The sequence below is a fragment of the Epinephelus fuscoguttatus genome, linkage group LG7, assembly GCF_011397635.1.
Source record: "Epinephelus fuscoguttatus linkage group LG7, E.fuscoguttatus.final_Chr_v1".
Lineage (NCBI taxonomy): Eukaryota > Metazoa > Chordata > Actinopteri > Perciformes > Serranidae > Epinephelus > Epinephelus fuscoguttatus.
Genome location: NC_064758.1, coordinates 36,363,265 through 36,377,969, shown reverse-complemented (window position 1 = coordinate 36,377,969; position 14,705 = coordinate 36,363,265). Strand labels below are relative to the sequence as shown.

At 38.0% G+C, this 14,705-nt stretch overlaps 1 protein-coding gene across 1 annotated transcript; it reads right to left on the bottom strand.

The window, feature by feature from the left end:
- Positions 1 to 5,862: 5,862 nt before the first annotated feature.
- On the bottom strand, positions 5,863 to 11,334 carry srxn1 (sulfiredoxin 1 homolog (S. cerevisiae)). Its single transcript, XM_049581900.1, has 2 exons — positions 11,056 to 11,334; positions 5,863 to 9,652 (listed from the first exon to the last, which is right to left on the bottom strand). Exons 1-2 carry the CDS (start codon positions 11,269 to 11,271, stop codon positions 9,443 to 9,445), a joined length of 426 nt encoding a protein of 141 aa, XP_049437857.1. The 5' UTR covers positions 11,272 to 11,334; the 3' UTR covers positions 5,863 to 9,442.
- Between the last annotated feature and the right edge of the window lie 3,371 nt (positions 11,335 to 14,705).

The following is a 14,705-nucleotide window of genomic DNA, read 5'->3' as shown; positions in this document are numbered from 1 at the left end:
TTAGTGAAATATCTCAACAGTAATTTAATTGATTGCCATGAAATTTGGTACAGCTAGTCAGGTTCCCCAGAGGATAAACACTCGTAACTTTATTAATCATCTGACTTTTATTTAGCACCACCAACAGGTTCAAATTTTCACCTATCTTATGGGATATGGTTTGGTTGTACCGCTGTTTATGTTCCCCAGATGATGAACCCAAATGACTGTGGTGATCCTCTGAATATCCCTCTGCCATTGTGAATGAAATATTCCAACTAGTATTCGATTGATAGTCACAAAATCTTGTACGAATATTCATGTTCCCCAGATGATTGACTGTAATGACTTTGGTGATCCTGACTTTTTTGACATTGTCAGTATAAGGTTGACATGGCTGGCTTTTAGTGAAATATCTCAACAGCTATTTGATTGCCATGGCTTAAGTACAGCTATTCAGGTTCCCCAGAGGATGAATACTCATAACATAAGTGACCATCTGACTTTATTTCTAGCACCACTAGCAAGATCAAACTTTCAATTATCTTGTGAAATATGGATTGATGCAAAATTTGATACATTCATGTTCCTCTGAGGACGAATATTGATGACTGTGGTGATACCCTGCCTTTCCCTCTGGCACCACTATAAGGTAGACATGTTTGGCTTTTAGTGGAATGTCTCAACAACTATTTTACTAATTGTCATGAAATTTGGTACAGCTATTTATGTTCCCCAGACGATGGACCCTGGTTACTTTAGTGATCCTCAGACTTCCCTTCTAATGCTACTATGATTGAAATATCCCAAAAACGATTTAATTGATAGTCATGAAATTTTGTACAAATTTTCATGTTCCCCAGAGGATTGACTGCAATGACTTTGGTGAAACTGACTTTCCCCATTGTCACTACGAGGTTGACATGTTTGGCTTTAGTGAAATATTTCAACAACAGTGAATCTGATACCTTCATGTTCCCCAAGGATGAATCTTACTGACTTTGGTGATACCCAACCTTTCCCTGTAGAGCCACTATGAGATTCACAAGTTTGGCTTTTAGTGAAATATTACAACAACTATTTGATTGATTGCCATGAAATTTGGTACAGCTATTCATGTTCCCCGGAGGATGAATCCTTGTAACTGTAGTGATCATCTGACCTTTTCTCTAGCGCAACAAGCTGGTTAAAATTTTAAAATATCTTATGAAATACTTCAATATCTACTGGATGGATTAGCACAAAATTTGATACAGTGATGTTCCCCAGAGGATGAATCCTAATGACTTTGGTCATCCCCCGACTTGCATTCTAGAGCGACTATGAGGTTGTCATGTTTGGCTGTAAGTGAAATATCTCAACAACTATTCAACTTAGTCCTATAAAATTTGATACAGCTACTGAGGTTCCCCTGAGGATGAACCCTTGTGACTTCTGTAATCATCTGAGTTTTTCTTTAGCGCCACCAGCAGGTTAAAGTTTACACCTACCATCTACTGGATGGATAGGCGCAAAGTTTGACACATTCATGCTCCAAAGTGGATGAACCCTAATGGCTTTGGTGATGCTCTGACTTTTGAGTGAAATGTCTCAACAACAATTGGATAAAATGCCATTAAAATGTGGAGCGCACATTCACATCCCCTTTAGGGCGAACTGTATAACTTTGCTGATCCCCTTACTTTTGATCTAACAACATCATCAGGTGAAAGTTTTTATTTGTCTGAATGAGTTGCAAAACAAATGACATTCCCATCAGACTCAAGTGTACTTTGTGTTTAGTAGTGGCACCAGAAGTACTTGGCTCCTTTACTTAAGTAAAAGTAGAAATCCCACGGTCTTAAAATACTCTGTAACATGATTAATACCTTCCTTTACATTGCTTAAAAGAACTTGTCTATTGGTATTGTAGATTATTCTCACTGTCAAACAACCTAATTCAAACCTAAAACCCAACCATGAATTGATCTAACTCACAAGTATGACTCGTGTAGCCAAACACGGATATAGTTTATTCCTCGGAGCTTCATTGTTTTCCAAAAACTATTAAAAACACATCAGTGACCCACAGTGTAGCACCACATGTGACATGCAAATTGTCCTTAACAAATACACTGTTAACTCCTATTTGAGTAATGTTTGCCAGACACTGCAGTGCCCAGCTGTTTGAAGAAATTATGCAGCCTTTTATTCAAATTAAAATTGTAAAATCAGGGCCCTGTTTTTCAGATTTATGTCTTTAGTAGGAACAAAGGCGCTTGGGGCTGAGAGCAACAGCCTGACTGGTAAGTACTGACTGTCTCTCCTTTCTCTTAAAGCAGCTTATGGTCAGGTGTTGCAGAGAAATATGGTGTGGTTTAAGTCTAAGGTTGTGTTGGTTTGTCTTGCTGTTCTGTTGCATGTGGTCTCAGATGTTTGATGTCCCGAGCTGGGCTGGGGCTTTGGGCTTACACCTACAGCAGAAGTCAACAGAGTTATGTTAGAGGACAAAGCTGATGTGAAGTGCATGATAATATGTCTGACCACAGTCAGTGCCTTCTAATGAGTCGACTGGTCCATTTATAGTGGAGCCCTGTCAAGTCGAATAAATCCACACTGAGTTTGAAGCCTGTGTGAAATCCAACCCACTGCTGTTCTACCTCATGTGTACTTTCACAAAGCCACAGAAAGATGAAGGTTCAGGCACTGTGAGTCACACAGTGGTGGGATGTAACTAAGTACATCTACTCACGCACTGTACTTAAGTACAAATTTTAGGTACTTGTAATTTACTTGAGTATATTTCCTCTCATGCCACTTTTTCATGCCACCTTATACATCAAACTCTACAGTTCGGAGGCAAATATTGTGCTTTTAACTCCACTACAATTATCTAATGGCTTTAGTTACTTTACAAATTAAGATTTTGCATACAAAATATATGAAAATGTACAAATACAGCTTGAACAATTAATCGCCTGACAGAAAATCAACTGGCAAGTATTTTGATGACTGTAATGTCGTATTTCATCAGGGTGTGTACAGGTTAAAAAAAGTCAATTTAAGATCTTTTTATACCACTTCAAATGAAGTTTAAGACCAAACTTCCGATGGAAATTCACAGCAAGTGAAAATATATTCTTTCCAAGTAAACAAGTTGATGTCAGGTAAAAATTAACATTAAGGTAAAATGACACAGATGATATTCTCTGTGCAAAATTTGGGCATTACGCTCATTCAGGTGTTGCGATTAAAAATTTTCATCCTCAAATAGTGTTTCACTCCTGATTAAATGATGTTCCTGTAGTGCCAACGGCAAACATTGTCGCTGTGACATGACTGAAAAACATTTAAGATGCATCCCATGTGAATTTAAGACAAGTTCTTTTACTAGTTCATGTGTATTTACAACATTTTAGGACTTTTTAGGGACCTGCAGTCACTCTGTTCATGCAAAAATGCAAAAAAAAAATCATGGTTCAAGCTTCTTAAATGTGATGATTTGCTGCTTTTCCTCTTAATTATAATTAAAATTGAAAGAACAATCTATTTGTTTTTATTAATTTCAAGTTTTGGGCTGTTGGTTGGACAAAACCAACACTGTGAGGGTGTCAGTTTGGCCCCTGAGTAACTGTGGAGGCATTAATCTTTATTTTCTGAATTTATACAAACCAATCAGTTGATTAATATTATCGCTGATTGCAGTCCAATTCAAAACAGTTAAAAATGAGGTCCACATCAACCAACTACAACGGTAAAAACGCTGCCTTTACATAAATGCACGAGTCATAATCTAATAATATACATAATATAGCAGTACTTTTACTTGTGATACTTAAAGTACATTATATTTTACTTGCATACTTTTACTCAAGTAACATTTTCAATGCAGGACTTTAAGGTTTTGTTTTACAGTGTAGTGTTAGTACTTTTACTTAAAGGATCTAAATACTTCCTCCACTACTGCACTGAGCGCACAGAGGGGAGGTCAGAGGGTCTATACATTGCAAATCTGGCACAAATTACACGCCTGCAGCTACCAGTAGTCTGAGGGAATTCCAGATAGGAAGCTGTGAGAAGTCATCATCGACCCAAACACCTCAACTCTTTCAAGAGGATTTGGTTGTAACGCCTCCTAAAGTGGAACAAATGGGCGAGCTGGCTAACCAGAGATCATTTTTTTGGCTGTGTTTAAACTGTGGACAGATTCTGCAGCAGAGCCAGAGACACATTAGTAAGGTCTGGTTTTATTCTGCGCCGAGACCTCTTCATAGACTCAGCAGTGATTAGAGGACAGAGGGAAAAGCTCTTTCTATTAATGTTTATCACCTTTAAAACAATTATAAATCCCAGGAGAAATCTGTCATTGTAAAAACAATGAAAGAGCAGGCCTGTACAATCCTAAAGAGATTTTAAACAACTGTCAGATTCATGGTTACAGTGAAGACTAATAGAGCAATTGATCTTTTTAGTTCATATAACACTCTGAGGAACAGACATGTACAAGACCATGAGGGAATCTGTGGGTAATAAAATATAGCAAAATCCCTAAGTAGAGAGCAATGTAACTGCAGGCAGTGTAGCACAATGATTATCAACTTGTGGCCAATTTTCTAATTCACAATGAAAATAAACCGAATCACACTAGGATGTTTTTTCTTTTCATTAAAATAAGATACAAAGAGTGCATCCCTTGTTAACTATTTGCCTCCAAGAACACTGTGATCATCTGTTGCTGTTTTTTTCAGGTTCCTGGCAACAACCAGAAAAAGATCAGGGATGCAGCCTTTGTCAGTCATGCCCCAAAACTATGGAACACACGACCCTCAGATATCAGGGAAGCTAACTCGTTAAATATTTTAAAAAGAAAGCTAAAAATGTATCTGTTCACTTTAGCCTTTAACTAGCTCTGACTTCCTGATACAGGTCTGAAACTCTTTCTTTTTACGCTTCACGCTGCTGCAACACTTTTAAAATACTGTATTTAACTTGATTTTAAAATTTTATTACTTTATGATGTCTATTTTCACGTGAAGGACTTTGTGCTTATATGCTCTTATTGTACAGCACTTTGTGCTGCATTTCTTGTGTGAAAGGTCAAAGCAAGTTGATTATCCCTGGTGTAGTGATTGCTTGTCAAGGAATAAGAGATCTTATCTGTATCGCCAAAAGAAAATAAATGTTAGATTTTAACTCAGTTTTCAAGTGCAATCAGGATGACTGAAGGTTACATGTTGCAGACCTAGATGCAAACTTGGTCTGATCAGAAACAGACATTTTTAACAATCTTTTTACAGTAAGGGTTAGTATCTTTCTTGGCTGCTTTTAAGTATAGAAATGTACACAATAACTTCTTGTACTTGTCATACACAAACTAAGTGCTCCCTCACAGCCACCAGAGGGCCACACAGTACACAGTAGGCTACCACAAAAACAAAAGGAACTAGAAAAGCACTCGGAGAGCGCAGACCTCCGCCAAGCAGCTCGGATTTCCCCCCATTTTATTATTTTATCCACTTCGCTTCAACTGATCACCACCAAAATTTTATCATCTGTTCCTTGTCCCATTATCAACCTTTCCTGAAAATGTAATCAAAATCCGTTCAGAACTTTTGAGTATATGTAAATGTATATATAAATACATACTTTTAACTATTTCCAACCTTAGTCAATCAGTTTTTAATAACATTCTGTATTCTGTTTTTACACTAATTACTAACAACTACTAATATTTTTAACATCATAATTCATAATTAATTTCAAATTTCAATTTCCAAAAAAAAAGCCTGTTGATAATATACATACATACATACACACACACACACACACACATACATATATATATATATATACATATACATATATACATATATATATATATATATATAGAAATTAAGTTTAAGTTATAGCTGTTAACAATACTATATTTTGTTCTAATGTTCCAGGAGAGAAACAATACTGAGCAGAGAAAATCAAATCCCTGCTTAAGGCAACAAAAAGGAATCACCAAATTCTAATGTAAACACAAAGTAGTCCCTCTAAGTTCATTTCTCCAGTCATCACTGAGCAAGACAACATCAAACTGCAAAACAGCATGTGATGAGAATCCATTTGTGAAAAATAGCCACAAACACTTCCTCTTCTTAGCCCCTTAAACCCCCTTGATGTGTTTAAATCCTCAAAGATAAAGCGCACTGAACCACCCATGGAAACCGCTCCCCGAAGCAACAGGTGCAACATATTTTTTCATGCCGGTGTTGCGTGTCAAAAAGCCTTTGAGGATATGGTTACTTCCAGACAGTGAGCGAGCCACAGGAAGTCTTCTCACACGCGACGATTTAGAGGAGAAATTTAGAGTCCTTTAGGGCCGGTCGGTAAAAGCTGCCCTCAGGTCTGCCTTCATTTCCTCGATGGCCACAAAGGGAGACCATCAAGCAGCTCTGTGCTCGCATTGTGAAGGCAGTGATGTCAGAAAGACCTCGTCTTTGTGCAGCAGCCTGTGATGTACGCTTTACTCACATTATTCTGCAGATGTAGTTCCTTCCTCCATGACGGTGGGCCAAGAAAACTGATTTAACAGTCTCAAGGTTGCAATCAACAACAAACATGTCCTTCAGCATTATTCATCACAGCAAAACAAACCATTAGCATCATTGTTTTGCATGTTGATGACTGTAAGCGGAACCTGTTTGTACCTTTAAAGCATCAGGGATTATAGTTTGTAAAGTTTGTAAAATTATTTTATCTTGTGGTACTTCAAGGAAGTGATAAAGTGCTTTGGTTTAAGCGAGTTTTCATTTAAAACTGACCTGGATGACAGCAGCAAGACTAGAAAGACCTATGCCTCAGCAAGACACGACAGCATCTTGCATTCTGACACAAGAAGTTGTCAGCCTGATGTTCTCGTAACACCTGACTCCCTCTGCAAACCATCTGCTCCAGAGGCTCCTCTCTGTTTCCTCCCTGTGCTGTCTGAATCATCACAATCAAACCTGACCACGTGTGAGATTTCATACATCTTTAATACTCTGTTGCAACATTTGGTCCCCCTTAATCATTAGCACTTTTACAGGCAGGTTTCGGTTACTGAAATAATGCACATTCCTCATATTCTGCTGCTGCTGCACACAAAGCAGCTTCACAGTGTTTGATTTCTAAAATTAACACCAGTGCCATGAAGGGAAAAAAAAAAGATTGACTAGAGGGGCCGTTTGATATAATTTCAGACTGAAATATCTAAAATGTGTGACAATATTTAAATCTTTTCCCAGAGCTCAGGAGAAGGAGCTCAAAGGTGCACTTGAAGGAAAGAAGCCACTGGTGGATTCAATGAGTCTTTTTTCACAGAACACATTTTGACATGTAACAGCAGAAAAGGCACAGGTGTAAATACTGAAATTAATAATGGCTGAATTCCATTTAGCTGCTTCAGTTTTAGGGTCCTGGTTTTGTGCATGCTGGCTAACTGCACGCTGTCATGGCTTACTGGGACACTTGACTATGTTTACATGCACAAAATATTCTGTTTTTTGCGCTTATTCTGAAAACGACAATGCTCCTAGTAAGCTGTTTACATGGCTGATGAAAATTAATACTGCCCTAATATTCCCATTTACACGCAACCGTGAATACTCTCATAATGTGCCCTAACATGTCGTTTCCCTGCTGGCACCAGACGTCAATATGACATCAGAAAGACGCTGGACTCCTATGTCAGACAGACGTTAATTTTGGTTGTAATATAAATCATGTTGACGATATTTTACACGTTAGAATTTCATGTTGTGTGAACGTTATGACGTTTTGAGTATGTTGAGTTCCGTTCTCCATACCTTACGACAGGAGTAGGCAACCTGTGGCTCAGTGGCCACATGCGGCTCTTTCGCCCCTCTCTAGTGGCTCCCTGTGGCTTTGGCAAAAAATTATATAGAAATTAATAATGGCTATTTTCTAACATTTTCATTTTCATTTCATCAATTAAATTTGCATCATACCTCACTAGTGGTGGCTTGTCTTGGATTTTCCTTGCTACGCTAGCTATGCATTCTAGATTTAAAAAAGTCTTGGAGGACGATACAGAATTTAACAGTGCGTGGACATATTTGTTTCCTACTGCCGCCAACCCTTCAAAGTTAAAGTGCCAAACAATCATAAATAGCCCACTACAGTCACTTTTTGGTAAAACATATTCATAAATGCTCATCTATTAGTAATGTTAGTGGGTGAGTTTAGTCTTACTGTTACCTTCATTATAAGGCTCAAATGTGTTTTATGGCTCCAGGCAGGTTATTTAGAGCTTTTTGGCCAAAAATGGCTCTTTTGACAGTAAAGGTAACTGACCCCTGCCTTATGACTACATGTTGTTATTCTATGTTAAGATGATGTTGGCATGAGATGTTGGATTTTGGCTACTTAACAGCACAGCTAAACTAACAAAATATCAACATCATCTGTCGTCAGTATGCTGCATCAGATTGACGATGGCATTAGACGTAAGCTTGACATTGAATTTTGGTCAGCTGACGTCACAACCAAATATCGATGTCTGATGATGATGGTGGCCAGCTGGGTCAAGAGAGGATTTTTCAAAGTTTCCTATCGCTGGCAGCCTTGTTGGACCGTGTAAACACAGCCTCCGTCTTTCATTCATTCAACCACCTTCTTGAAAAGGTCAGCGTTGCCACATTTGCGCATATCCAAACACCTTTTGATATCAAAGTCTTTGTTTGTGGGCATGCATCTCTAACCTTCAGCCCTGCAAACTGTTGGCTAGTTGGTTTGTGTTCAATGTTTCCATGACAACGCACAGAGCTGACAGTAAACAGGCAAACTGCTGTAAAAACCTCATCTGACACATATTTCAAATGCGTTGTAGACATGTCCAAAGAATGCTCCTAAAACCCGAAAATACTACATTCGTAAAAAGGCCTAATTTGAAAATATTCAAATGTAATATGCTGTTTACATGACCAGCATCAAAATCAGAATACTGTCATGTATGTCATATGTAGCACCTGTGCTTTTCTTATTCAATATGTCTGCAGTGAAAAAAGCCTCAACATCTGCATCGATCCTTGCTATGTAGTGTCACTCAGCTATATCCACTTACTAATGTAAAATCTGCATTTGCTGTACAAAAAGAAATTCCCCACTGTGATGTGCAAGAAAATAACTGCTAGAAAACGATAACTTAAGTTACTTTTTATGTGCAGTACAGTGCAATTGGTATTTGAAGGTTATATGTATGACAGACAATCAACTCGGTAAAAATGTAGAATTCACAGAAACACAAATTTACACACACACACTCTCACCCTTTAAATCACATTTCACTGGTTTCCAATGACAAACATGATGTGTTTAGCTGAAGAGTTACATTTCCCCCTGCTGGTAAGTCCTGTGCTCTGCAGCTTTAACAGGAGAGTCATAACTGTGTAAGAGTGTGAGCCACCTGAGCAAAGTCTCTCATAAAGCAGCTCTGCCGTCACCGCAGATCAGGAGTTGACGCCCCTAAATAAGTTCTGAGGTCTGAGATGTTTGATTTGACGAGCTTGGCCGGGATGGTCGGCATGTTCAGCCTCTGATACGCAGCAAACCTGTGACAGCCTCCAAAAGAGTAGTAGTAGTTTCCTCCCTCTCTGCCTTTGATCCAGAGCACATCAATGGGAGGAACAACACTGATGTCTGCTGTGTCCTGGAAGGAAAGACAACTGGAGAATTGATTCATACACCAAGTACGTAGAAGAAATGATTGTAAAAAATGTCTTGAATAAACTGTTATATTCCAAAAATAAAAGAAGCGCTGTACTGTGATGATTACTGGAAATGTTAGTACAAACTCCTGCTCCTGTAGGATTACTGTAAGAACATTATAGGCAGTGGTGAAGGTAGCACTCTGACCTTTTATTTAGAAATACCACTTTGGGTAAATACTACATTACAAGGTAAAGTCCTGCATTCTACATTTCACTCAAGTAAAAATCCAGATTTATTATTAGCATCAAAAGTAAAAGTACTCATTATGCAGAATGGTCCCTTTCGAGATCTGGTTGATTATTGGGTTATTATCACAATGTTCTGGAGGTGGAGACAGTTTGAAGATCTTTAAATGATGCTGGGTAGCTAAATGTACAAAAATGCATCCAGGGCCTTAGCAACCAAGCAGTGTGAAATATATATTCATTTTAATGTTCAAATATATTTCCTGTAAATTTGATGTCCTTGCATCATGGTCTGGTGCTTTGTATGTAATTCTGGTACAAGATACTGACAATCAATTCATTTATCAATTATTTTAATTAAATGTTTCACTGATTTCTTTCACTTGGAGTTTCTCAATCAAAACAATAACAAAAATAAGCGCATTGTTGTCATTGCAGTCTGTTTCTCCCAGTTAGGATTCCTTCCTGACTGGGAGACAAATGATCCACACAGGTCTCTTCCTCTCCAAACTAAACGGGTCAGGATATTAACATTTTCTCCAATGCTGGTCAGCACAGAAGAGGATGGAGCCAAAATTTACTCAGCTTGTTTTCTGATAACTTAAAATCTGGTGACCTTCATCCACTTAAAACATATAGTTAAAAACAACCAATATCTAACATGTGTGTTCTAGAAATGTGGCTTAAAACTGGATAAGAAGTTAATTCATGACAGCTATTGGCAGACAGCCAGAACCTTGGTGCATGTGCAAAGGGGAGATGATGCCACTGACCATGTTATTGATTATATAGCAGACTTCCCTAAGCCAAAATAAGACATGCCTCCCCTTTTTGCACCATCCCTTACCCCATCAAAAAAGTAACGAACAGTCCCTAAGTAGAATCTTGTGATATATGTCGATTCTGAGTACTTTTACTCAAGTAGCCTATATTACGTACATTCTGATGCTAATACTGTTGTAATAAGATTTTGTATGAAGGGCTGTTAGTATTGTTTTAGTAGCAGGACTCAGCATTTAGTAACTTTCACTTCAGAAAAAGATCTCGATAGTTGTTTATACAATGGGGGGCTAATTCACAGCATTGTTGTAGGCCAGGTATTTTACTGTACCTCAAAATGAGACACTAATTTATAGAGTAGATAAAACACTGTTACCTTTATGGTGTTCATCAGACTCTGAACTTTCAGCTCATCCAGCACCGAGGGGATCGGTCTGATGATGACGTTCATCGGGATGTTATGAACCTCCTCGAGGCTGTCCGAGTGAATCGACCTGTTGCTTTCAGCGTCACACTGAGCAGACATGTTTCTACAGGTTAAACCCGACAGTATCACTCGACTTGTTTTAGTGCTGTGCCACAACCGAAACATTAGCCGAGCTACAGTAGAGCCACAGGCACAGCCCTGTGTCAACAGTTCTTCACTTCCTGGATGCTAGCGTGTTTTACGTAGTAGATTTAACGAAGGATTTTCATTGGTCCTCTGCGCTGTCAATCACAAATGTAAGTTGCAACGCCCCCTCTTGTCGGTTGGTGCTAGCAGTGACATTTAAATCACTAATTAACTTTGAGTTAAACTTTGTCATGTTTGTTTCGTTAGCATTTAGGATAACATTTTGTAAGCATGTCATTTGAGGCATAGTATGCTAATGCCTGGCTGTGAACTAGCTATCTTAGTTACCTAAATAGTTAACGGTCAGCGACTAAGTTAGATTGACAATAGCATAGCTCCGTTTTCTGTCACTCGGGGGCAGCAAAAACAAGCTAAATGGTGAAGCTGTTAGCTAATAGTTGCTAATTTACTCATCCAGCAGTTATAAAGCAACATTATCATTCATCTGGAGTCATGTTTTCGTCCACCTGATGAATGTAAGTCAAATATTCACTCACTATTCATTTAGATTTGTTTTGGGTTGGGTTATTTAGCTCTTTAGCTACTATGTTCAGGGCACATTTACACCTGTTTGCACCTTATTGCGAGCTAGTTTTTATATTTTAAACCTTACTGTGAGCTAGTTCTTATATTTGCACCTTATGGTTTGTTAGTTTTATATTTTCCACCTACTGGTAGCTTGTTTTATATTTTATATTTTGATCCATATTGTGAGTTTCAGTTAGTTCTTATATTTTGTACCTTACTGGTATCTAGTCTATATTCTAGGGATGCACGATATTGGATTTTTTGCCGATATCTGATATACCGATATATGGCAGCTCATTTGGCCAATAACCAAAACCGACATCAATATATCCACTTTTTTTCCCCATTATACATGCATGCTCTTATCGTGATGGCCCACCAGCAGATTAAGACATGAAATACAGTGTTTTTTTAACGTATGTAATATTCATTCATTGTGCAAAATAAGAAAAAGCATGTTGGCCTATTGTGGTAGTTCATTTTAAAGCCGGTATTGGCCGATACGGATGACATACTAATATAATCAGCATGTTGGCTGATTCTGACATTATCATGCATCACTATTTCATTCAGTTTAAAACTTGCTTTTTACTGTAATTTATATTTGCTATACATTGCTTTTCTACTTTGTTATGCTAGTCATTGAATATTGCACACTTTGTACCTGCACTCCTCTAATTTTGTATTGCAGCTGCTGCGCAGCAATTTCCGTTAGACTAAAAAAAAGTTATATCTTGATTATTTTTATGTTCACTGGCTAGTTACTAACTCTGTCTGTTCCCTGTCTGGTGCTGAGCAGGTAGTGCACAGGGAGTTCTTAGAGCTGAAAACAGCTGCCTGTTGAGGCTGAAAACCACACAATGACAGCAGTGAGATTGAACCAGAATAGTAAAGTTACAGGCTGGGCAGCTGAACAATGAGTAGAAACTCTCTTTATACCTCTATAAAACTGCGGGGAGCTGCATAGGCTCGTCACTACAAGTGACCCCCTCACATTGTCGTATGGTATAAAAATATCAATTATAGCTGCTTTGAATATTCGTTCTTCTATTTCTATTATATTCCCACAGGAAAAGTGGTTAACTCTCGCTGTACATCGAGCAACTGAGTGTTTCTCTTATCCGTTATGCAAAGTCGCTAATTACATTTGTTTAAGTGCAGTACTTGAATGACTCAACCCTTATCTGCTGTTAATACTGGCTTTACTCCCTCATGGTCTAGGATCCCACAGGCCCCACTGCTATTTGTGTCAAAATAATAATAGGCTACTAAATGCAAAATGATTTCTTCCTCTAAATGTGTTGTTTTCTTTTCTTTTGACTTTATTAATGTAGAGAGGTACTGATGTGGTAACCCTTCCCTTTGTCACAGAGTGGGCTTGCACATTTGATTAAGGTGACAAAATATGTAAATCAACATAAAGCATTGGTATTACTCCAAATAATGAAGAAATAGTTCGCGTAAGTTTGTCATAAAGGCTGTTCTTTAACAAATATATTAATTTTGATTACTAAAAAGTTATCCACAGACAAGGAAACTTATAGTTTGTTATCCTGCACGGTCAGGTTATATGTTTATAGGTGAATAAGACCTCTCATGAACAAACTATTATAAAGCTACAATGACCAAAGTTGGCACTAATCACACATATTAAGCATGCAACCTATTGGGTGTCTCCATGACCCAGAAGTAATGTGTGATTTTCTGTGGTAGAGAAAACATGTCATCAAACATGTCATGTAAATAAGCTATTCTTATAAATGAGAAAAAGTCATGTAGCCTAGTATCAAGCTGATAAAGCAATGTTAAGCATGTTTTTTTTAACTGTCAAACAGAACACTAAGGTCCGCCTCTTATCATGTAAACAGGCCTGTATTGGAGGTAGCTGTTGTAGTACTTCATGGCATGTGCATGTAGTACCAAACACAAACTTTACCCTTTGTTGTAAGATAACTTATTTATTTCATGGCCAAACTGTTTCTCATTAAAATTCACTCGAGCAATTAGTCATGCAGTTGAAAAGAGTCGCTACAAGCCCAGATTCCTTTGGTGACAATAGTTTTTAATGAGGTCAGTGTTTTGTATTGTCGACTGTTGCATGATATAGGCTTCCTCCATCAAAGTGCACTACTTGGTGTTATTCTATTTTTGCAGGGATTTCAAAGAGCCAGCCAGGTTGCTGTGGTTACAAAAAGGACGTCTGGGCCCGCAGCTTTGCACAGGTAAGTGGAAAGCTTCAAAGATCTGTGGCAGTGGAGCGGAAACAGAACTATTGTTGTTTTCTCCAACCCACAGCTACAGCATCTTCTAATGAGACAATTAAAAATGATTTCTTGGACAGTAGAGGCAGGCCATTATACTGAATTATTACAAATACTTTGAACTACAATGGCAGCGCCTTTTATGTTGATTAATTGGTCACACGGGGATCAGTTACAACATGAAGGATGTCTATATATAGTATGTAATTATTGAAATCGCCATCAGTACATTATACATCATCATGGAATAAAACTGAACAAAATGCACCTTGTAATTTAGGTGCTGCGACGAATGTAATCAACTTCCTTGCTTCATTGTCATATGATAGTTTTGCACTAACAACCACAATCTGTTTATAATTTCCCCAAAAGCAGCTTAGCCACCTCACTTTTTTAAAAAGCAATTTAGTTGACACCAGTATAAAAACAAGTGAAAAACTCCAATTAGACTGCAGTATGCTGACATGGATCGTGCAGCTGGCTGCATGACTTGGTGTTTCTGTTTGAATAACTACAGTATAGTAAATATGTATGGTGACATATCCCCCCTGGGCATTCACCACTTTATACGATGTCAATTTCAAATCGCTTCTTTGCTGTCAATCAAAAGCGACTTCATCACGC